Source organism: Cryptomeria japonica, chromosome 2 (genome assembly GCF_030272615.1).
Source record: "Cryptomeria japonica chromosome 2, Sugi_1.0, whole genome shotgun sequence".
Classification (NCBI taxonomy): Eukaryota; Viridiplantae; Streptophyta; class Pinopsida; order Cupressales; family Cupressaceae; genus Cryptomeria; species Cryptomeria japonica.
This window is the reverse complement of record NC_081406.1, coordinates 127540534-127566449: the sequence shown is the minus strand read 5'-3', so window position 1 is coordinate 127566449 and position 25916 is coordinate 127540534. Positions and strand designations below refer to the sequence as shown.

Below are 25916 nucleotides of genomic sequence, written 5' to 3'. Positions count from 1 at the left end.
ATCTTGCAGGGCAAAGTAACATCATTTCAACCTCAACTACGCCTTAGGACTCCTAGTCTTGACTTGACACAAGGAGGAAATAGGCAGATGAAGAATTTCGCTGTGGACCCTTTGGAAGGGTCAGGAGCGAAATTCACCTTTTAGCTCAAAATTCACACTTTTGAAGGTCAAACATCTTTCCAAGGCATTCCAAATAGCTTTTCTCACCCTAGTCTAGGCCTGACTTAACACAAAATTTGGAGGATAATATGGTTTTAGGGTTTTTCGCTCTGGACTCTTTGGAAGGGTCAGGAGCGAATTTTTTGCTTGTAGCTCACTTCTCTATCATTTCAACTTCAAATCACTTCACAAGGCAAGGAAACACTTCTCTTCTCTCATCCAACTCCAGTTTGACTTAATTTTGCAAGGAGAAAAAGGTGATTGAAGAATTTTCGCCTTGGACCCTTTGGGAGGGTCAGGAGCGAATTTCTTCCTTTAGGCCAAAATCATCATTTCGGGAGACAACAATCAACTCAAGGGCAATCTCAAGGGCATCTTTCACCTTGGCCTAGGCATGGTTTAGCATAAATTTTAAAGAAATATGTAAATTTTAGGATTTTCGCTCTGGACCCTTTGGAAGGGTCAGGAGCGAAAATCTTCTTTTAGGCTTATTTCCTCATCTTTTCAAATCCAATCCACCTCCAAGACCAAGGACACATCGCCTCACTCCTATCTAGGCCATAAAAACCAAAAACTCGACTTGATTTGCAAGGAAAAAAAGGTGATCCTAGGAATTTCGCTCTGAACCCTTTGGAAGGGTTAGGAGCGAAATTCTCATTTTGGCTTCAAAATTTGCATTCTTGGTGACTAAAATCCACTCTAGGGCAATCCAAATGACTTCTCTCACCCTTGTCTAGGTTTGACTTTGCTCAAATTTTGGAAGAAAAGATGGTTTTTAAGATTTTCGCTATGGACCCTTTGGAAGGGTCAGGAGCAAAAACCACCTTTTAGGCTTATTCCTCTATCATTTCAAGTTGCATTCACCTCAAAAGGCTAGAAAACACTTCTCTTCTCACGTCCAACCCAAGTTTGACTTGATTTTGCAAGGGAAAATAGGTGATTGAAGAATTTTCGCCCTCAACCCTTTGGAAGGGTCAGGAGCGAATTTCTTCATTTGGCTCAATTCCTTCAATCTTGATAATCATTGGCAATTTGGAGTCATTCCTAAGGACATCTCCTTCTTGATTTTACCTTAGCCCACACTTGATCTAGCACAAAGTTAATAGCAAAGAGAGGTTTTGAGAAAATTCGCTCTGGACCCTTTGGAAGGGTCAGGAGCGAAAATCTCATTCTTGACCAAAAATCATCATTCTTTCAACTTGAAACTTCATTGCAAGGTAAAATCTCATCTCTCTTTGCCCTAGGAACAAGGTTTTAAGCCTACGAAAGGTCAAAAAAGTAGGCTTATAAGGAATTTCGCTCTGGACCCTTTGGAAGGGTCAAGAGCGAAATTTCCTTTCTTGGCTAAAATCTTCATTCCTCAATGCTATCAAACACTCTCAAAGGAAAGATCATGTCCATTTCCCCTTTCAACATGCTTTGGACGTCACAATTTGGTCAAATAGGGAAGGAAATGAGGTCTAGGAGGATTTTCGCTCTGGACCCTTTGGAAGGGTCAGGAGCGAAAATCATGATTTGGGCTTGATTCTTCCTTTTTCCAACACAAAATCACCTCAAGAGGTAACTAAACATCATCCTTCACCCAAGGGATAAGGTCTTAAGCCAAAACAAGGTCAAAAGAATAGGCTTGCAAGGAATTTCGCTCTGGACCCTTTGGAAGCGTCAGGAGCGAAATTCACCTTCTTGGTTAGAATCCTTCATTTTTCAAGGCTTTCAAACATTTCCAAAGTCCAAACATGTCCACACTTCCCTTCAAGATGCCTTCCAACTTAAAATTTGGTCAAACTAGGGAGGAAATGAGCCTTAGGAGGATTTTCGCTCTGGACCCTTTGGAAGGGTCTGGAGCGAAAATCTCATTCTAGGCTATATTACTCACTTTTCAAACTTCAAACCACTTCAAGAAGCAAACTTAGATCATTTTCCACCTGAGGAAGAAGGTTTCAAGGTCAAACAAGGTAGCAAATGAAGTTTATGATGAATTTCGCTTTGGACCCTTTGGAAGGGTCAGGAGTGAAATTCATCTTCTTGACTAAAATCCTTCATCTTTCAATCTTGACAAGGCTAGAACATTCAAAAATACCTTCAAACATGCCTTAGGAACTAGAAATTTGGCCTTGATAAGTGAGAATTTGAGGTCTTCAAGGATTTTCGCTCTGGACCCTTTGGAAGGGTCAGGAGCGAAATCCCTATTCTTGGCCAAGATCCTGACTTCATTTTCACATTTCTTCATTCAAACAAGCGTTTTTACCTTCATTCAAGCTTGGGAATGCGTTAGTTCTAGGTTTTGGTCAAAGTAGAATGTCTTATGGAGAATTTCGCTCTAGACCCTCTGGAAGGGTCAGGAGCGAAATTCGCTTTGGACTCTCCGTCAGGATCATTTTATGGAATATAACATTTAAGTATAAGAAAGAAGAAACTTATACTTTAAGTTATATTCCATATATACTTCCAGGATGTTTGAGAGTGGTTTCGAACCTCCAAGAGTTATATTGCAAAATCTAGTTTTTGGTGGATTCTTCAGTTTTCCAGACTTAGTCAAATTTCAGGATCAAGACATTCCAGACTTAGCCAAATTTCAGGGCATTTGAAGATCAAGATGACATTCCAGACTTCATCACTCACCAACTTGACCTAGCTCGGAGCTTCAAGAATGATACTCATTCACCAAGCAAGACACAATTAGCAACAAGATCAAAACCAGGCCCTAAGGAAGACTTTCAAAGAAACCCTAATTCTGGGGCCCTGTGGACTCACCCTGGCTCAAGCAAAGCCTGCAATCCAATGATCCCCTCGATAACACTCATCCTGCAAAGGCTAACAGACAAAACCCTAAAAACCCCAGAAAGCAAAAAAAGTAGCGATCCCCATTTGCAATGGGGTGATGTGTGAATACGTCACAACAGGATGTTGCCTCTTGTTGATCGTAGTTTTTTGCATTTGAGCTGTAAGTTGAAAACTTGAAGGGGTGGCTTACAAACTTTTCCCATTAAGTTCGAAATCCCAAAGGGTGTCTTAATCAAAACACATGATGAAAACTTGAGTGGGTGTCATTGAGTTGTGTATTTCTGTACATTTGGTTCATGTTCTCCTCTTAGGGGGGGCTTTGCAACATCTCTCCACTCCATCTAGTAGGGGGGCATCAGGATTCAAGTTTCAAGTTTTTCAAGCATGGTACTTGGAGGAACATCAAGATTCAAATTTTGAGATCTTTGAGCATGGTACTTGGAGGAACATCAAGATTCAAATTTTGAGATCTTTGAGCATGGTACTTGGAGGAACATCAAGATTCAAATTTTGAGATCTTTGAGCATGGTACTTGGAGGTTGCTCACATTGCCTATTGAGGATTTGTCACTGCAGCATATTGCAATTTACAAATATTGCTACTTGTCACTACATCTTATCAAGTAATGTTTAACTCAACACCTAAACACTTGAGGTTGCACAAATCATTTTGGTTTATGATATCTATGCATGGAGAGAGATCATCATATGACTTCATTTTTGAGATGGTTTTTTTTGTATGTGAGTAATTTTATGTGTTGACATGTGGACTTCAAATAGTTCACATTTTCACCTTGATAAAAAGTTAGGTCATTCAATGCATGCTTCAGTGCATTTTGTGTTGCTCAAGGGTGTCATCAGCTTAGGTTAGCCAATGTTCAAGTTACATAGTGTAGTTGACACAGTTTTGGACTCCTTATGGGTGTAATCAACTTGGGTTCTCAAGTTTTCACTCACATAAGTGATCGAGGCAGAAGTTGAACAACCTTCTTTTGCAATATTCATCACTCAATAAAAAAATGGCAATTAATTTTTTTTTATAGTAAATAGGCATTTTATTCTCTCAAAATGGGATATAGCATTGTAGAAAGTTGACTTGACTTGAAAAACCAAATTCAAGTTTTTACCAAAGTCCATATCTTGGTTCTTGAAAAATTGCATAAGGGAACAATCTATCACTTTGACAAAACCTTTTGTAGAACATTGGAGGTCCATATTGGGAATGAGGTACCACAAACAAGTTTCTCAATGCACAATAGAAATAATGATTTTACCACTACTCTTGTGAATCAAGGTGGGGATGAAACAATAATGTACATAATCCTACGAGTGATAGGATAACATTGTTAGAATTTGTTGTCATTGATATCAAAATGAATCATTGAAAGAATTGATAAAGTTTGGTACCCAATTTATGGCATCCATATTGATGTATTTGTGCAGTCACATCACCCCACCTTGGTGACATTGCTATACTAAAATCAGGTTATATTTAAATTCTTGTATAAGCAGCCCCTCTATAGGAAAATTAAAGTTAAATAAATTGGATGTTTGCTAAGGGCCAACCCCTCATGTATGGTGCTCCCATTTGGCCAACCCTTTTTTTGAGCCGCCTCATTTGGATGTTTTAAAATAAATATTTGATCTTGTATTTGGCTGATCTCTTTGTGAGAGTCACCACTCTTGGGCGAAGTCGCATTTGATGGCGTATAAAAGAAGGTTAATAGGTGGTGTAAGAGCCAAGAAATTAACAGATATCTTTTCTATCTAAATCAGACTTTAGAGCAGATCTTAAATGGACTTGATAGAAAATCTAAGACAGATTTATAGAAGATCTTGAAGCTCATTTATGGCAGATTTTTAGCAGACTTTCAAGGTGGTTTAAGAGAGACCTTCAAGGTGATTTAAGGCAGACCTTCAAGATGATTTAAGGCGGATTTGTAGCAGACCTTTCAAGGTGACTTATAGCAGATTTATAAGGAGAATTATTCTCAAAAAGACTAGGACTTTGTTGTAGATGAGATTGGTGTCTCTTGCTGGGTTGGTGCTCAGTAGTGGGGATTGGTGTCTCCAGTGGGTTGGTTCCTACAAAGATTAGCGGGGATTGGTGTCTCTAGTAGGTTGGTGCCTATAAAGTTTGTTAAGGGAATATATATAAGCAATATTTTGCTGTGGTTTTGTACTCAAAAGGGTTTCCATGTAAACCTTGTGTTCCTCCTGTGTTCTTATTTGTTGAAGTTGTGTGATTGATAATATTTTGTATTTTGTGTTTCCTAGCTACATTAAGGTACATTTTGATTGAATGGGATATGCTTTCATTGAATATCTTTTCTCATTGTCCAATTCTTGTTATTTTGTCAATTTTTTCTTGCATTACATTCTCAGGCCTAACAGGACCCAGCCAAAGCTTTAGCTAGAATAATGTATAAATATGGGGATAATGGGCAGCTTTGGTGTAGGGCTTTGCAGTCTTAAAAATTCAAGTTGGGGATGCATTGATAATTGGTGCCACCTAAGGGCTAAGAGTCTATGATGAATCCAGAAATCCATTTCATGGAGATAAAAGGGAACCCAAATGCTTGTAACACTTGTGCCAGGAAATCTAACTTAACTTTGTTAATCACATTAACTATGTCAACTTTTATGGCTATCTTTTTCTTGGATTCCTTATTACTAGAATGCATTACTTCACGAATTATCACTATATTGCTATATGTTTTTTTACTAGGAACGAAGGCTTCTTGTTCCTTAGAGATGATAAGGGCCAAAATAAAAAAAATGCCCATTGGCTATAATTCTGGTCAAAATCTTGTAAGAGGAGTTGCACAGAGAAATAGGCTTGAACTTGTTGAAGAAACAATGTTCTTATTGCTTTTAATCAAGGCTAAAAAGATGAGTTAATGGCACAAATCAACTTCCCTTTTTTGCGAACATCTTTAATCTCCTCCATGGTGACAGCTTGACAAAGTAGATTTTTAATGTTGTAAGTGATGACATTGACATATTATAGAGAAGAAAGGCTTGTGCAATGGGATCTGCATTTAACTTTTGGTAAAGAGCTCTATAATGATCATGAGCAACATATTTGATTTCCTGTATATAAGAGATTTGCCACCATCAAGTAATATTTCCTTTTATCGTGTTTCTTTGTTGCCATTTATGGGTTTTGAGGTGAAAACACTTGGTATTGGTATATCCCTTACGAAGCCAAGCCAAGCAGGATTTGAGCCTCTAGTATTTATTCTTTCTGCCTAGCTTTTTTATGTAGTTGAGAAATAACAATTTCTCTCTCAAATTTAAGTGCTTTAGTGAGGGGTTCCATTTCCAAAAGTTATTCTGTTTCTTGAAGCTTGAGTAGAAGGAATTGCTTTGACTTGTTGGAATTTCCAGAGTCCCCAATTGCAAACACTAGATAAATGTCCATTTTTTTTGTATTTTAATTTTTCTGATTATAGAAGAGTGAAATGAACTGCAAAAATGAATTAAAACCTACAATACTGTAATCAGTACTGAATTTTCAGAATTTAATTCAAACATTTACTAGTCAAATTAGCAACCTTAGATTTGTAGTAATCCCAAATAATTGTAAACTTCAGATCTCATTTGAAATGACAGCAAATACTGTTTACTTGAAACCCTTGATCATTAAATAAATTAATCAGATTCAAAATCCTTAATCGGCAGCAATTAGATCAGTGTTAGAGGGCAGATTAATCCTTGAACAGCAGTCACAAATAAAATTCAGAACTATATATCAAACCCCTACAAGGCTAAATTCTTGCTCAGTATGCATAAAGTTATTGGTAGAGCCCTTGGAAGAGTGGTTGCAGCCTAGAAAAATAAATTAAAACCTATAGATGTTGATGAGCTAATGTGTAATGAACTCAGTAACCAAATGCATGTAGTGGTAACTACCAAAATATATCACAGCAAAAATAATGTGTTTTGCAGCCTTTATAATGCTGCGATTCAGTTACAAGCAGGGTTGGCGACTAGTAAAAACCCTTCAATTTTATGACGACTTGGAAAAGATTGGTAACAACAGAGATTTGCTGTTATGCCACCAACATAAATAATATAAAACTGAAATAGAAGATATAAATATCACCACAGGTAGTCGCATCAATTGGCACTTCTCACATTCAACATAATTCACAAAATTCTGAATTTGTTGCAATTGTATAATTGTTCCAACTGAAATAGGCATTAAAGCAGGTACTACATAAATATATAATATTGAAATATGAAATGCAAGTATCCTCACAAGTACATGTAATGATTGGCAATTCACAAATTCAAAAAAATTGATAAAGTGTTGATTTCTTTGCAATCATAGAATTGTTCTTGATGGAATAGGCATTACAATACGTTCAATTGCAATGTTGGAATGTAATCACCAACATTTGGATGAGAGGGTTTTCGTCCTTAAATCCCAAAATGAAACCTATAGGGTTTTCAACTTTTCATCCTTCGGATTTTATAATCATTGGTTTTTGCTTTTCAGTGTTCAATATTTGAAAATTTGAATTCAACAATGACAAAATGGATAATCCAATTGGGGTACAATACTCTCTTGTATAACCTGAAAATGGGGACATTACATATTTCATTTCCAACATGGTATAAGAGAAAACCTGGGAATTGAAGGGAGGACTAATATTTACAAAAAATTAATAAATTGTAAATATAATAAATATATTATTATTTTAATAATTCTAAAATATAAAGATTAATTAGTTTGATTAATAAATAAACATTAATGATATTGAAATTAGATATACCTATCTGTATATGTGCATATATGTTCTTATAACTATATGTATATATTTATGCGATTAACCACTAGTCTTTGCCTCACTACTAATCCCAAATCTAAAGTAAGTTGATATGATATTGGTTATACCATATGATCTAAAGTAAGTTGATAACCTATTTCTTATAAATTGGAAGGCCCATTCATATCATTAATGGCCCTGTTTGTCTTTTGGCTTTCTTCTGATAACTAATATAGTACTAAATTTTTATTTGTTTCTTTAATATCTTCCATTTTCCTATTTTTATTTAGTTATGTAGAAATATATATGATATTGCTGAATTTTTTCTTCTACTTCTGTAGTGTCTGATTCCTTTGTATAAACCATGCCATTTTATATGTCTCATTGTTTTTGTGACATGTTATCATCTTATAATGTTGACTTTTGATTGTGTTTTGTCTGGAAGCGATTACATGGGGGATTGTTTTTCTTTTGTATGTGTTGTGTTTGCATTAATGGTAGATGACTCATTGTATTTTGAACATTTTACTTTCTAGTAAATTAAGAGCGGTTTTTTTTCTTTATTTGGAAGAAATTGATGATATTTTACTCTATTGCAACCAAATTACTCTGCCGGTAATAATTTTGTATTTTTTTTAAAGGGCATTAATATAGTTAATAATATTATAGAAGCCGCCTGTCTGTGCACATCTTTATTATGTGCTCAGCATTTTAAATACACTTTCGAGAGCTATTACAGTGGAGTTCCTATGATTGAACCTCTTCCCTTGCTCACTTTCGCAACTGGAAACAAATATGCTTGGCACTTGAACCTCTTCCCTTGCACTCTATCACAACTGGAAACCAATATTGATAGACCTTGTAAAAGTAAAAGAGTAACAGTTGCAAATATTTTCATTTTTTATGAATCCCTCTAAATTGATGAAAAATATATTCTATTTTGTTTTACTAGGATTTATTGCTTCTTATATTTTGGATATCGGAACAATTTTTGAATCTAATTATTTGTGGCCTGCTCAAGGAAGGGCAGGAAAGGTGCACATTTTATATGGGGACTAATAATTGTAAGTGACAATTTAAATATTTTAGGTATGCATAGAAGTTGCTCATGATAGGATTGATGTATGCTAGATTGATGCATGTGATGATGTGTTTTAACTAAAACCTAAAAACATTTCACAATAGTATTCTTTGCATGACATTTCATGCTCTGAGAAGATTATTGAGGATGCTATGACACAATTATTGTGGTTAATATAGGTGAAACACTCTCGTTTTTTGTATTTACCTGGTGAATCTAATGGATTAGCATATTGGACGTCGGGTGAAGGATAGATAATTATTAAGGTTTTTTGAAACCAAATTATTTCTGTTAAATAAAAATGCTATCATATGTCACTGAAATATGGTCAGGTCTGACAAATAAAGGTTGGCGTTTTTTTATTGATTTTGGTTTTAGTTTGGTGCTTGTAAAAATAAATAGGAAATTAACAAAATATTATTTTCTAAAAATTGATCTACTCTGAGATAAATTGTCTATCATTAAGAATTGAATTTATTTCTCATTAGTGCATATGTGAATGATCTACATTTTCCATTTCATGTTTTGGAACTCTACTGAAGGAATAGTCAGGCTACACAATTTTGACAATCAGGCAAACCGATGTTACATCTCATTTACCGAATCCCAGACTATTATTATGTGCAAAATACACTCTTTTATTTTTCACATGTAAAAATGCACTGCCTTGTTTTTAGTGAGAAACAAGTTAAAGGTTATTATCGTTACATGCTTAGAGATTGTCATGTTAAATTGGAGCTATTGTTCACTATACAGGATGTAGGTTTCTCTATGCCTCTCTGTGGTGCAGAAATTGAGCAAGTCACCATGGAGGATTTGCACGAGTTATCTGAGTTTGAGAAAACAAATCCAGGGCAGGTCTGTGTAATGCCTGTCTTGAATGAATTAAATACTAACTTTATATTTTTAAACTTGAGTTGTAATAATTGCATTGTACATGTTATTGTTGTAGCATTTTTTTTTCTGAATCATCGTCTTTACTCATTGAATTTGAGTTGGGCATTATGTGTAAGCAGACTCAAGTTGTTGACTCCATGGTTGACGTTGACAACAGCTCTCAATCACTTTTAGCATTTGTTGGAAATGTTAATGTTCATGGGTTATATGATTTTTTGCTGAATCATAGGTATTCCATCTTTACACTCACTGATGCATATTGGAGTTTGGAACATACTAAACTAATTTGGATATGCATATATGAATTTGCTGCTGGATTATTAATGTTTTCAGGTCACTTCTGAGTTCGGTGGCCTGCGTTGATGTTCCTGTTCTGTGCTCACCAGTGCCATTCAAGAATGCATCACTTCATGTGCCAAAGGTTAGTAATCTGACTGTTGCCTATATGATTTAGACCCTTTTTGGCTAGAAACTGTACAGACGTTTTACAAGTATGCATAACATTTGTACAGGTTAGCTGCAAGCAAATAAAACGATTGGATGCTGTTCCTAAGGCTTCTATAGGGGGTGAATCAGTAACAACTGATTCTCATGAGAGCAAATCTTCTGTTGCATTCGGTGACATGTCATATGCTATTGAGATAAAAGATACATTTCTTCCTCCCTGGGTTGTCAGCAAAATATGTGCCACAATTGTCACAGATAAGAAGAACTTTGAAGCAAGGTTAGTCAATAGTTTATTAGTCTATTGTACTGCTTTCTGTCAATTTTTTTAGTAAGAATTCTGTATAATTAGAAATTATTTGTTGACATACTAACAATTTTTATCCTGGACCTATGAACCTGCAGACTTAGTTTACTATAGAATTTTCTCCCCTTGTTTCTTGTGGAGGGTATATATGTATGTATCATAGTTTTAAAACTCGCGGACTCGCCACGGACTCGCGAGTCCATGGGAGCCACGAGTCGACTCGCCAAGGACTCGCGAGGCGAGTCCATCTGAAAGACTCGCGAGTCTTTTGCAAGGACTTGCGTGAGTCTTTTGTATGGACTCGCGAATCTTTCAGATGGACTCGCGCGACCCAGAAAAAAAGTCATACAAGCTTTAAAATTGAGTTTAACATGTGAAAAAATTTGGTCTATCCGTCAAGATTCATATATGGAATATAACATTTAAGTTATATTCCATATATACTGTCAGGATGTTTGAGAGTGGTTTCGGACCTCCAGGAGTTATAATGCAAAATCTAGTTTTTGGAGGATTCTTCAATTTTCCAGACTTAGTCAAATTTGAGGATCCTTCGGCGATGCCCCTTGACCCCAACTTGGGGGCGCTGCCCCCAAACCCCCATCAAAAAATATAGGGGGAAATTGCGCTGATGGAAGTAGGGAAAATTTAACCTCTGAGTCTGATTAGGCTCCATATAAAAGCATAATTAGCATTGAAGAAATCTTGGTATTATACATTTTAGAGTTGAAAGTTTGAAACTATGAGTATGTGACATGTGTAATGTTTCAATTATGGCTCTTATGTTCTCTAAATGCATTAATTTCTTTATGTTTTTTTGTAAAACTACGGTTTTTTTTTTTGTTGAGTCCTTGCCGAGTCTTTCACGAGTCCGAGTCCGAGTCCAAATTTTTGGTTTGCCGAGTCCGAGTTTTTCAACTATGGTATGTATATACGTATATATACATATATATATATATATATACGTATATATACATATATATATATATATGTATATATACATATATATATGTATATATGTATATGTGTATATGTATATATACATATATATATGTATATATGTATATGTATATATATGTGTGTGTGTGTGTGTGTGTATATATATGTATATTTATATATGTGTGTGTGTGTGTGTATAAAGTTTTAAACCTGTTGACGTGTATTTTGTACACCATCATACACAGAATAAAATACCTAAAGGCATCTTATCCTCTCTTGAATAAAGCCTCTAACTGCTGAAGATTCGCATGAAGGATCAGTTAGGATGACTCCAATGTTCTGGTTAGTAGGGTCTCTACGTGTGGACAAGCTCGCCGTGGTATGATGTGATTTGCTGTATCCTCAAGGGGTCTTACGCTTCCGAAAGCTTAAGATTTTACTAAACTAAGAAGCTTTTCAAAAAATAACAAAAGGATAGGGTTTCGGAAGAAGTTTAATCTAGTCTAACCCTAAGAGTGACTTCGTGTGAACAAGACTTGGTAAGATTCAACCAACTTCAATTTTGCCATAAGATAACAACTTAATTGAAATTGATGCGATCTTCTAAGGTAACAAATGATTTTCAACGCATCAAAGACCAAAGACACTACCACGAAGGTACATATCCAAGATACAATGATGATTGAAGGTTAAGTGATTCAGGTATTCTCCAGTCGACCACGCAAGGCGTTCCTACAATCAGCAAGAAGCTAGTGGTTTGGATTACGAATCCTACCAAAGATCAAGTCTCACACTATGTCCTTCAAATTAACACACTACTTTGATTGAGCATGATTCAGGTAAATTGAACAACCATGAAGATAACCAAGAAAATTGCAACAAAACACCATAACTTCAATATTTCATTGATTTCCAAGTCATCATGTACAACAATTGCTTGAATTCCTTCCCTCAAAACTCAATCTTGCTACAAAAATAAAATTGCTTCTAACTCTAATCTCTCTAATACAACAAACTCTCTGATATCTAACTATTACAAATGAAATGAAAAATGAGGGTATAAATAGCATCCTCAATTACAATGAAAGGTCCAGATTGAAAGTAGATCAACGGTCAAGATCATGACACCTAAACCCTAATTAGGGTTTGTTACAAATGGCCTCCTTTTTACTGAACAATATTAAATGCATAGCCAAATATTAAATTTGGCACAAAAACCTAGGAGACATAAACTAATGACAATTAAGATGCCATGTCATCTATAACAACCTATCATCTAGAATCTTATTCCCTTTCCAATTCTCTTTTTTAGCATATGTAATGAATCTTGACACAATTCCTTCGATTTCTGCAATTGGGATCTCGGGAAGATTCTTCATACTTTCTTCCAAGTGGATGACCTGATCGAATGCATCTAGAAGAGCTGCGTCCCATGAAGAGTCAAGTTCCTTTGTTCTTTCAATCAGGAGCATGGTGGCAAACATCTGATCATATTGCTCGTCTGTAACATTAGCGTCCTTGCAAAAGATGACCTTGATTCTATCCTCTAATTCCTGCATATCCACATCTGTCTCGACCTCGATCCTCCTGCCAAGAATGGTACGAAGTACCTCAAATACTCTGTCCTGGATAGGATTGATCACCTCCTCAACTTGGCTACATTTAGTACTGATGTCCTCGAAGAGAACACTCTTCATATGGAGTAAGGTTGACCATTGAAGCAAACTGTGAGGTCCTCCATCCATGATCTTTTCTTGTGCTAAGACCTTCCTTGATGTGTGTCTAATTACTTTCAAGACAGGAATGATAACATCTTTGGTATGGGCAAATGCGGCTACTGTTATCATCAAATTGTGGATTATTTCAAGAACCTGGATAGCTTGATGAATAATCTTCATCATCCTTGTTACAAACTCTATGGCGACTGTATGAGATTTATCCATCCAAGTACTTGTACGCTGGACCATATTCCTAAATCTTTCTGCCTCATTGATTGATTGAAGTGGAAGTGCTTGTACTGGTGATCTAGCTGGATCCTGACGTCCCAAAGGCTCATTGAGATGACTGAAATATGCCCTCCATGCACCGACCTCTCTCTCAAGCTTTCTATTCTTCTCCATTTCTTCTCTAAGCTTGTCTTTCAATGCCTCAAATGAATCGGTGGCATCATGCAATGTCTGCTCTGCTGTGGATGGTCCTAGCTCAAATGTCTGTATATCATATTCCTCTGCTAGGATCTCACCTTCATATTTGTCTACTGCCGGTGTAGCTATCTGCAGTTTTCTGGATCCAGTCTCATCTCTAATCATCTTGGACATCTTGGTAGCCTTCCTCTTTTCTGTTACTTCGTGTGAGCGTCCAACAAGGCTCTCTAAATCAATTGCATTGTCCTCGTCCTCTACTACGATCACCTTGGTTAATCTTTCCTTCAACCAATCTGGGATAGCTGATCTTGTCTCTTGAACTTGAATTTCCTTATGTACTATTTCTTCTTGTCTGGGAGGAGATGTTATTTCATTGTCTTCTTTATCTTCATCTAACTCATAATCTTGGAGAGATCCATCTGGTGACCCTTGCTGTGCCTGTCCTTCTTCCTGCCTGTCGTTCTGTACCATCGACTCCATGGATTCTTCTACTTGAAGCGTCCTCTTCTCTGGTCTAGAAGATGTGCCGGATGAACGATCTCGGTTGGCCTCTTGTTTCTTCTTGGAAGATTCTCTCTTTCCAGGTCTCTCTTTCCTCTTCGAGCCTCTTGGATGGAGATTGCCCTCGCTGGCACATCGAAGGTTACCTTCACTTGAATTTCTAGGATTAGGATTGCCTTCACTCACACTAGCTCCACCTTCGGCTGGTTTCTCTTCCAAAGTGAAAGTCATAGCTATGCCTTGCTCTCTCAACTTCTGATGCTGTACGTCAACCCATCTGCGAGTACAAGACAAGACTGGAGCCATCAAAGTATCTAGATCCACGACCTCGGGCTCATTCCAATCTAACCTTACTGATTTACTTTCTCGATCATAGGAGGACTGGATATGTCTGCCACTGTCCTGTGCTTGGTCGGCCACTCTGTAAATCCTGCATTTCCTGATGAAATCCAAAGGCAATCTAGAATGCATTTTTCGTTTCACTTCAAGATCATCTAAGAGATTCATCATAAAATCTTCTATTTGGTACTCATGCTTAAATTTCCTACCGACTGTCTCCTCTAAATGTCCATGTGGATCAAAGATTTCTCTCAAAGCAAAAGATGAAAAAGAATACAAGGCTAACTCCTTCTCTGCGTCATCCATAGCTAAAGCATTAGGACATACCTCAACTGAATTGCCCAAAATGATAGGTACTGGAACTCCATTCCCATGTCTGTGTCTGAATGCCTTCGCATACGCTGCCAACTGTCTTGTTACTTCAAGTAACACAATTCTGTCTGTCGGATATCTCGGCAACATGTATGGAGGTAAAGGACATCCATGAACTCTGATATAAGTAAACTTCGGAAATTGGATAAACCAAGCACCGTACCTCTTCACCAATTCTTGTGCATCCTGAGACAATCTGTTGTGAATCCCACCTTGCAACGTCCTTGTGATGTTCATCGTGAAGGTATCATTAACTAGCTTGTAGTTGCTCCCTGGCGGATGATGCAAGTAGGCATAGGAATCACAAGCTCTGACCTCGCCGGGTCCTCTTCCAATCACTCCTCTGTGAGGCAGTCCTGCGTACTCAAAACTCCTGATCAAGGCATAGATGACGTATGAACTCATGTGGAAGGACTTGGTAGCCTTGAGTCTCCTCAACTGTACGTCCAAGCAATGGCTAATCATCCTAGCCCAATGAATTGTTCCTTTACCCTGAACTATCACTTGAATGAAGTAGAACATCCACTTCTCAAAGTAGAAGGCGTGAGGGGCTCCTGTAACTCGGTTGAGCATCGTGATCAAATCTCTGTACTCCTCCTGGAAATCAATCCTTTGCGGTGTGTTCGGGATCTTGCTTAGACGGGGACGGCTCTTGAGTAACCAGTTCTTATTAATTATGCTTAGACAAGCATCTGGATCATCTTCGTACATTGACCTGGCTCCCTCTATGCTCTTGTATATCATGTCTCTGTGCTCTGGAAGATGGAAAACTTCACTTATAGCTTCCTCTGAAAGGTACGCCAAAGTGTTTCCCTCATTGGACACGATCGTTCTGGACTGAGGATCATAATGACGAGCACACTCGATCATCAACTCATAGCATTGAACAGCTGGAGGAAAGCCGGCCGCCTTAATGATGCCACTCTTGATTATTCTCCGGGCGACAGGTGTTGGCTTGCCAATGTAAGGAACCTCTCGAAATTTCTTCGTGCTAAAGTTACCCAAGTTGGTATCTCCAATGTTGCTCCACTTCGACACGATCTTGGTCTCCACTTCTTCGGTCTTTTGATCTTCTTTCATAAGAGCTGAACGACTGGTGGATGCTCCCGCCTTCGGGGTCGCCATACCTACACAACATTTCATAATGAGAAACTAGATTTTGCAATATATAACATAGATTAGAGAGTAAATTTTAGGAAACCTCATGATAAGTCTTAGAGTTATCATTTCGTAAAAAACGATCGAGCTAGTTGGAATTCAAAATTCAAAATTCAAAATTTAAGCTATGACGATCAAAAAATAAAACAATAAAACCATATCGCCATACCTCACTAGAGAACTAACTCTAGAACGCAAAATGAATAAAATCGCCTAGGCAAAATTGATGTTAGATGGTCTTCAACGTGATCTCTTCTTCAAATTAGGAACTTCGCCACCTTTGATATGTCCTTGATGTGATCTCCAATGCCTTGGACAAGCTTGCGCAAAATGAAGCTTTAGGTTCGCACCACCTTTGATTGATGTTTACGTCTTCCTTTGATGAAATTCGCACCACCTTTGAATATAAATTCGCACTTCTAACTACAACTCGCACTTCTCCTTCAAGATCGCATGTAAGAGATGATAAATGATGATGTGAAAATGACAATTCTCACCTCCCTTTATAAGCGCTCATACCACCCATTCACTTAGGCCGACTTGGTAATTAATAAGGCAATTTAAAACGATTTTTAAATAAATAATAATGGCCGACCTTGATAAAATAAACCAAATCCAAGCGCTCCATTTTAATTTTTTAAATTGATTAATAATTAATTATTAAATGCCATCGTTTTTAAATTAATAAATTCGAGTTTTTGACAAGGCAAAATAATAATTAATTAATGATCAAGCGCAAATTTTAAATGCCATTTTTAATTAAATTTTCAAACTTATCGAATTTTCTAGCATTTAAATAAATTCAAAAATGTGTTTGATCGCCAAAATTTGAAAATGAAATATACAAACCTCATCGCCCTGGTCCCTGACTGAGGGACAGGAGCGATCCATCATCTTGGTCTTGATTCTTGCATTTTTGACGTCCAAAGTCTTCATCTCCACATTGAACTTGGCATTTTCGCTAGGGATTTCGAGCTAGATTGACTTGCTTGTGTGAACGAATGCCTTTTATGACCATTATTGCCCTGGTCCCTTGGAGAGGGACAGGAGCGATCTAGATGTTTTCACTTAGATCTTGCATCTTCAATCTCCAATTTCCATCATAAGGCAAATAATAACATTTTTTCTTCATTCCACGCTTGTCTCACTTGACTTCTACAAGGCGTATTTGATGTTTGGAAGGTTATCGCCCTGGTCCCTTGGAGAGGGACAGGAGCGATCCTTGTCTTCTAGCTTGAAATTCTTCGTTCTTGACTTTAACTCCTCGTTCATCACCTTTCAAAAGACGTTTCAATCCTTTTGCAACTTGGTTTTGACATAATCTTCGAATGACAACAAGTGCTTTAGCAAATATCGCCCTAGTCCCTTGGGGAGGGACAGGAGCGATCCTGGTGTCCTGGCTCAAATTTGCAAACTTTCAATCTTTGTTTCTTGTTCAGAGTCTTCCAAATGGCGTCCTTGATCTTGTGTGACCCTGCCCTGTCTTGATTTTGAAGGAACATGAGTGTTTTAATGAAAATTGCCTTGGTCCTTGTCCAAAGGACAGGAGCGATGTAGCTTCCTTATTCAAATTGGTGATCATTTTGACGTTTAAAACCTTTGCACATCATCCTCTAACAACACCTTAGACCCTTTACCACCTCGCATGATCTTGTCTTAACGTGATTTTGGAAAGATTTGGCAAATATAATAGATATCGCTCTGGTCCCTTGGGGAGGGACAGGAGCGAACTAGGTGTCTTGGTGTGATTCCTTCAATATTGGCAACTTTGGATACTTCGTTCTTTATTGGGATGCTTCGAAATGCTCTTGCCACCATGTATCCGGTACTTGGAGTGTCTTGAACTTGAAGAAAAGGCAACATACTCATTACATCGCCCTGGTCCCTTGGAGAGGGACAGGAGCGATTCTGCTCTTGTGGGCTTCATCTCACCTTGTCACCTTCAAAATTTATCTTCAACGGATTCGTAATGTACCTTTTCACTCATCCATGCCTTGGAATCCATTGTAACTTGGCAAGAAATTTGTCTAAGACAAAAATCGCTCTGGTCCCTGCCTGAGGGACAGGAGCGAACTTGGGCATTTGGGTCCCTTGTTGATGTTTCATAATCTTCAATTTATCTTCAATGGGTTCGATTGACCTCCTTTCTTGCCTTCAAACTTAAAACTTGCTTGATTTTCGCCCAGAATATACCTTGTGAAGAACTTCGCTCTGGTCCCTGGGAGAGGGACGGGAGCTACAAAGAACTTCGCCCTGGTCCCTGGCTGAGGGACAGGAGCGATTTTTGCATCCTGGGTCATTCTCCTTCACGACGGCACTTCAAGTTATATTCATTTGATAAAACACATCTCCTTGGACCTCTTCAAATCATCAAGTCCTTAAAATCCTGCAAGGACAAAGCAATATTTGATTTTAAGCTCTGGTCCTTCACTGAGGGATAGGAGCGATTTTCTTCCCTGAGGCATTTCCGTGTTCGTGAAATTCTTCAATTTATATTCAACGGAAAGATCACGCCTCTCTTTATCACTTCCAATTCGAAATTCATCTTGACCCTGTAAGGACAGTAAGATATTTGAAAACGAGCTCCGGTCCTTCACTGAGGGACAGGAGCGATTTTGCTCCTACAGGCCAAAATATCAAGATTTCACAAGTTTAATCACTTCACAAGGCAAAAACAAATCATTTCTAATGCCCGGGATCAAATATCAAAAAGGTCAAAATTTGGTCAGAATTACTCAATTGGACAAAATTCACATTTCATCATCAACACTTAGACAAATTTAAGACTCTGCACTCAAAATGCCAATTGAAAATAGACCATTCTGGCGAATTCATTTCATTCAAAATTGCATCCTGCGAGAGGAAGCTTAAGAAGCTCTCAAGACTGACTGGACTCTGGCCTGAAAAGATCGAAAAGGAAACCCTAAGGCTTGACCCTAAATCCAGACAACTGACAAACTACCAAAACCCTAAAAAGCAAAGCGAAAGGCGAGCAAAAACGAGCAAAAAGAGGGGGTCCCCATTTTAAATGGGGCGATGTGTGAAATGGTCACAACAAAACCTCGGACTTGCCATGGACTTGACAAACCAAAAAATTGGACTCGGATTCGGACTTGTGAAAGACTCGCGAAAGACTCGGCTAAAAAAAAAATCGTAGTTTTACAAAAAAAACATAAAGAAATTAATGCATTAGAGAACATAAGAGCCATAATTGAAACATTACGCATGTCATATGATCTACAAACATTCAATGTTTGAAATTTCATCATTCATACACCTAGTTTCAAACTTTAAAATGTATAATATGTAATGTCCCCAATTTTTCGGGTTCTCTAGCAAGCTTTAGTAGCTGACACTCTGGGTTCATGTTAGCTTGTTCAGATGAGTAATTTGATGTTTCCGATGAGCTCAGTTGGTTTATTGGAGTTATACGCCACTTTCCGAAGTGATTTTTGGCCTCTAGATTGATCTCCAAGAATCTTGGAGAAGTCGTCTATTTTTAGTAAGGCGCCCGATCAGCTTTGTTTGCTATTATTCTTTATCAGGATCACTCTGGTGGGATTGGAATTTGATTCTGATGTGTTCTGACAAGGTTTCGCAAATTTGGTGCATTAATGAGTTATTTTAATTATTTTACTAAGTTTGCTTAAATTTAATTAAAATATTTAATTCTAACCTTAGTATTATAGCTCGTTGGAACCGGGGCAAAAAGTTTTAAATCTTGGGCACATAAAACAGTGATCTTAAGTGTCAAAATATTATTATTTTTTTGAAAGGGTCATTTTTCAGAGGAAAAAGGGAGTTTAAATTAATAAAGTGACTAAATTAAAGTACATTTCTTTATAAAGTCACTTTATTCACTTATGAGGAAAGTGATATTTTTAAAGGAAGTGATTTATCCCACATTCGGGATGTCTTGGGAAATGGGCCCAATGAAAGTTATAAGTGGAAGCATTAAATGGAGTTTGTATCATCTTGGCAATTGGCAAAACTTGGAATTTGTGATTTCTGGATTTAGTTCTGGAAACCTTGGGCATTTGGGGACGAAATCCCTCAGATGTGACATTTCTCTTGCTTGTGAAAGACCAGGTTTGGGAAATCTTTAAGCAAAATTGATACAGGACATTAGAAGTTTTAGAACGTACTGTGAGAGCTTGCTGCAGAAGTCACAGAGTTAAGATAGGTATTTATTTCCCATGTCTAAAATGAGGATATAAATCGATTAGTGTTGCAGAAGGTTATTGTTTAGTGCCTTGGGGGTGTAGATATTGCAAAATAGTCATGACAGCTCAAGAAATTCGTAAGAACTGAAGGAGTCAGCAGAAGTTTAGATTGAAGCACATAAAGAATAATACTCAGGTTCCTTCGACAGCAGCAAGGAGTGTTTTGGCCATTTATAACGCTTGGAACAGCTAGAACAGAATCACAGTATAACAAGGACCAGCGAATACCACAACTACAGCACCGAAGTTAATTCTAGGTTGCACGAATTTAAAGGGAAATATGCCCAACATCCTACAGCAATTAGCACGGCTTCTTCAGAAATACACACAGGATATCTATTAGATGCAGAAGTGTACAGGGACCTAGCCACTCAATGATAGCTTGGAGGCCACGTGATACATTAGGCGTTCTGCTAGAGAGCTAGAAATCGAGTTGAAGTGTTGTTGGAGTGAGAAAGGGAAACCGCCGACATCCATAGCTTGTGCCAACGTTGAGCAGCATGGACTTTCTTCCTGCTGTATATGAATAGATATCTCTGCTGGACGTGACATCTACCCTTGGCTGGGCAGAAACATATGTGGTTGGGCATTAGACTCACTTGGCTGGGCGTGAGTATTTACAGTGGCTTGATGTGAGTAATCTTTGACTGATAAGGGTAATGAAAGAGGGATGGAGCTGGAATAGTAGTTTTCTGTTGCAGACAATAATGAAGCTGCCATTGCTGGTCGTGGAGTCCAGTTGATCAACTACAGGTTCCATTGCTGAATAAGGAGTTTCACGAATCAAATCACAGTGCTTTATGTTCATTGTAATTTATCAGTTTGAATGCAAATGCAAGTGTAATGTATTTTCATGTTAGTCTATGCAATATTAGCAATGTTTATGAATAAACTTCCAAACAACAAAACGCACCAGGTGGCAACAACACTATTAAACAAAACAGTCAGAAAAAGAATTCAATTCACAGGTTACTGCTCATCAATTGTTTGACAAAATTCTTCAAGCTGACTGGGAGGTTAGTTGGGGAACTAGGGGAAGCCCATTACATAATAGCAGCATAAGTTTATAAATGTTTACAAAATCGCATATAATGATATGTCCAAATGTGAAAAACAACAATGAACAAACTAAAGAGAAGACTACATCTTCCTCTTTCCAGCTCTAGTGAAAACCAAGGGAGAGATAGAACTAGAGGGTCTAGTTCTAGGAGTCCGATGTGGGTTGTCCAGCTCGCCAAAATTAGGTTGAGGGTAGCACCACTTATTGGGGTTTGAGGGTGAGAGAGAGAGAGGGGGGTAGAGAGATAGGTCTAGATCTTGGGGGAGAGAGGAGAGAGTAAGATGGAGAGTGGTAGAGAGAGGGGATAGAGGAAGAGTGACAGGGAGATAGATAGGTCTAAAATTCGGGGCAGATAAAGTGAGTGAGATAGAGAGAGTGAGATAATGCTAATAGGAGCCTACTGATTACTGATATTTGACTAAGTCTAAAAATTTAAAAGATTTAAAACCTAGAATTTGCATTATAACTCCTAGAGATCTGAAACCACTCTCAAACATCCTGCTAATATATTCATGAAATATAACTTAAAGTGTAAGTGTCTTTTTCCTTTCTTATACTTAAATGTTATATTTCATGTATATATTCTGATGAAGAGAATGAGGCTGTTTTAATTTTGTTTCCTCTCCCCCAAACTCTACAAACCTGTTTTCAGCAAGCAACAATGCCGAATGAGTGAAAAAAGAAAAAAAAAAACACTTAAAATTGTGGCTGGGCATGTTCAGTGAATGGCGCGAGTCCAAGTGAAAGACTTGCGAGTCCGAGTGAAAGACTCGTGCGAGTCCACTCAAAAAAATCGTGAGTCCTTGGGAAGGACTCGCTAGGATTCACGAGAGAGTCCTTGGCGAGGTGACTCGGCCCGCCAATGGACTTGCGAGTCTTGGCGAGTCCCACGAGTTTTAAAACTGTGATATATATGTATATATATTTATATATGTATATATATATGTATATATAGATGTATATATATGTATATATGTATATATATATGTATGAATATATGTGTGTGTGTGTGTGTGTGTGTGTGTGTGTGTGTGTGTGTGTGTGTACATATATATACTGTCTAATACATTTTACAAAATGTGCGGATATAGCCACTACTGCAACTATGACTAGAGATAACTATTGCTTTTACATAGTAACCACCCTCACCCTTGCCCTCGTTCCCCCCAACTTAAAAGAAAAAAAACCATATAATGGGAAAAACCAAAATTTGAAACATTGTGCATTGCTGAATCCAAAAAGAAGTGTTAGGAGACCTTGGCAAGGATCATTCTATGATTAGGAGAACTTTCTCCTGCTTCCAACAACTCCAAAAGATCCTCCTTTTGGAAATGCTCCTCTGTTTTGAGCCTTGACAACTGTTCCTAAGCACCCACATTTTGCAACCTTTTGTAAGTTAAGTTTTTTTAAAACAAAAATAGACGTTGGGCTTAACTGTAGCACTCTTTGTTTCTTTGACCAGATTCTCTTTAGGTGGCTGTAGAAGTGTAGAAACTAGAAATTGCAAGCTGTCCAGTTTTGTGGATCACTCTCATCTAACTGACATACAATGGCTGGGTCCTTGTTGTAATCCACTGCGTCCTCTTTTTGCATGTAAACCGTCTGAACCTCCTGCTTTAACACCCAAAATTTTGGAATGTTCCCTTCTTCAACTTAGGCGTTCATGGGAACTCCATTGGCCTGTTCTATTCCCATAGGCTAATCTGGAGAATTAAAAAGGAAACAATTTAATTAATTAAATTAAGTTGGCTTAAATTAATGTTGTGAGCAAATTGTATTTAATAATTTTTATAAAGTGACTTAAGTTTAAAAGAAGAAATAATATAAAGTCACTTTATGTGGGCCTAAAGGATTATTATTTCAATAAAGCCGAATTTAAAATATAACTTCTTGAAAGTTCCATTGGAACTGGAAGTTAAAAACAAGGAAGGAAGAGCTCGTTTTCATATCTTGAACATTTTATTTCTCTCATTTTGCAAAGTTTGGACTGTGAGTTCAACTGCAAACGCTAGGATGAAATCGCTAGGAGTATTTGATTTTGGAGACGAATGATTTCTTCCTAGTCAAATTTATGGTGGATTCACAATTGCTATTAAATGGAGGAAATATAGATTTTGTTTACAGTTGTCGGCTCCATAATGTTAGGTACAAATTTATTGAGATTTGTGAGCAAATAATAAATTTGAAAATTAGTGCCATGTGTGCAAATGAGAGAGTAGAAAATTGTTGTGCAGCATATGCCTTGGGAGTAGTATCTTAATAATCAAATATTTAGTGTGTGCTGGGATAACCTAGCCGTACCTTTCTTGAGCTCCCAAAAGGTGCCTTACACTTCTTATATTCCTTTCCAAGGAGGAATCAATGAATGAGGAAGGTATTTAAGCATTAGTTAGCTCGAATGTAGTCTCATAGGGAAAATTAAGGCAAGTGCAACATTTGAAATGGCGTTGCAACATTTAATAAGGTAGCTGTACCATGTATTGGAGGAGCTTTACTGGTTCATGGGTGCTGTACAAAACTGAGAGGGAGTTTGGGAATATTTGTAGTTGCTGTTTGGATTGATATGAGGTCTAGAAAAGGTCAGGAATTAACATATCTTCAATTTATTAATAATAAAAATTCTGTATGCTATTTCTGTGTTTACCAGTTTGCTACATCAACTTATGTAATTATCAAAAATTATTTGATGTACACAATTTTTTGTAGTTTAATTGAGGAAAATCATGTTATTGGCATTTGAGATTTAGATATTGTTTTTATCATTATAATGTTTGTTTATGATTTTTGGTCAAACAATATTGTAATTATCCTTCAATTCTGTTACAAGCAACTGTTTGACAAGAGAACTGCATTATAAAAATGTGTGAAAACTTCAAAATTTTTGGTAAAATTTTTTGGTCAGAGTATTACAATTTCCACTTGCATTTTGTCAGTTTCTTCCTTCTCTCTTATTGCTATCACCTTGACAGCTTCCTCAGAAAAAAGTTCACCTGGTGATCATAGAGAACAACATGCAGAATCCAATCACATATGATTGGGTTTGCAACTTTCTCTGACAATATCTCCTTGAGTCAACAGCAATAATGATGGATCTAAATCTGCGAAAAAGGTCACCTCATCATCATAGAGAACAACATGCAGAATCCAGTCATGGATGACCAGGTTTGCAACTTTCTCGGATAATTTCTCCCCAGCCAATAGCAATGGTGCCCCAAGATATGAATTTCCCTGTTTTATCCATTCCCTCCAGTCCTAGAATATGTTTGATAAATTCCAAACTTTTTGAACTTGGGGAATTGGAAGTATTTTTGAGGTGATTTTTAGAGAGAATATCCATGTATTGTGAATCTAGAAGGCTGCTACATTCAAACTCAACACCTTGCTTTGGCATTCCTTCAACCTGCATATTCAATGCTACAACAAGAAATAGAACTAATGGAGATGATATTGAGAGCAAACTTTATTTAATAGATAAGGGTTGCCTACATGTGTTGTTTAATGGGAATTAAAGAATTCAATTAGTCATTACTTGACTGACACATTTAAATTCTAATCACATGCACCGAAAATTATTACCTGTGGTTGCAACTGTACCAGCCCCTCGAACACATGAAGAAAAGGGAGCTAATGCAAATCTTCACATACATAAGAAAAGTTTAATCAAAAAGATTCTTGCAGCATCAAAACTACCCTTTGAGAGCTTTCTACAAATTATCCAGTTAAAAAATTTGACCAGTAAGAATGAATCTCAACCTTGAGAAGTTGGCTTTATGGAACTTTGCATCAATAATACAAGTTACCAAAATTCTATGCTATTTTTTTGCAACTTAAAAGAATTGTCAAGATATTTTAATTTTTGGATTATTAAATGCAATTGTTTTGAAACCCTATAACTTTGTTTGAATTTTGATTCACCAAGTGACCTAATCTTTTTACAAAACAAAAAGAATCATGAATTTGACAGATATTAAGAATAAAGTATTTATAATTATCAAGAAAACAGGTCTATAATGATGAAACTTTGAATTTGTGGATCTTAGACATGTTCGCAAGGTCTTTTGGGTACCAAATTTTCTCAAACAAATGAGAAAGGATAAAAATAAATTCTTTAGGAAAATGAAGATGAGCATCAAGTTCATGATGTGAAAGAAGAAAAAGAGGAAAATTGAACATCGCTGTAATTGGAAAAAAATATCATAGAGGTGTTGTTTTCATATGAAGAGGTGTGAATAATGTAAGTTCATTGTTGCATTCTGTTGACGTGTCTGAAATCGCATTGCTGCAAACTCCATACGGCCAATGGAGAATAGAATAGCCGACTGATTATCCTACTCTCTCTTGAGATAAGGAAGTCTCTAATGCTGTTTTCTAAGTTTGATCAAAGGAGACTACCTCAAGGTTTCTTTTGTCAGCTCTTGACTGCGGGATCTCTCAGTGGCTTGATGTGTTTATGCTGGAAACACAAGGGGACTTACGATTTGCAACAAGCTAGTCTGTCGTGATTCTCGAATTACGCAATAAAGAGCAAGAGGAAAGGTTTAGGAGATCTAAAACTAACAACACGGGTATGCGGGTAGACAGATTCAACACAACCAATTCCTGTTTGGCCAGAATAGCTCACAACCTTGCAGGAACGGTGCAATCTTCAAAGGAACTTGGAAGATTTTCAGATTGGAGACGCACGGCTAAGCACCCAATTCTGGCGCAGCTCAGACGGACACCTGCAATTGAACTAAG

At 37.3% G+C, this 25916-nt stretch overlaps 1 protein-coding gene across 2 annotated transcripts in view; it reads left to right on the top strand.

Moving 5' to 3' along the window:
* LOC131036362 (uncharacterized) overlaps positions 1 to 25916 on the top strand; it is a 99840-nt gene that overhangs the window by 53571 nt on the left and 20353 nt on the right. For both annotated transcript variants that reach the window (XM_057968227.2, XM_057968228.2), the window contains exons 11-14: positions 9555 to 9656; positions 9815 to 9924; positions 10029 to 10116; positions 10208 to 10419. In XM_057968227.2, the coding sequence (XP_057824210.2) occupies positions 9555 to 9656; positions 9815 to 9924; positions 10029 to 10116; positions 10208 to 10419 (512 nt within the window). The remainder of the gene's footprint in view (positions 1 to 9554; positions 9657 to 9814; positions 9925 to 10028; positions 10117 to 10207; positions 10420 to 25916) is intronic.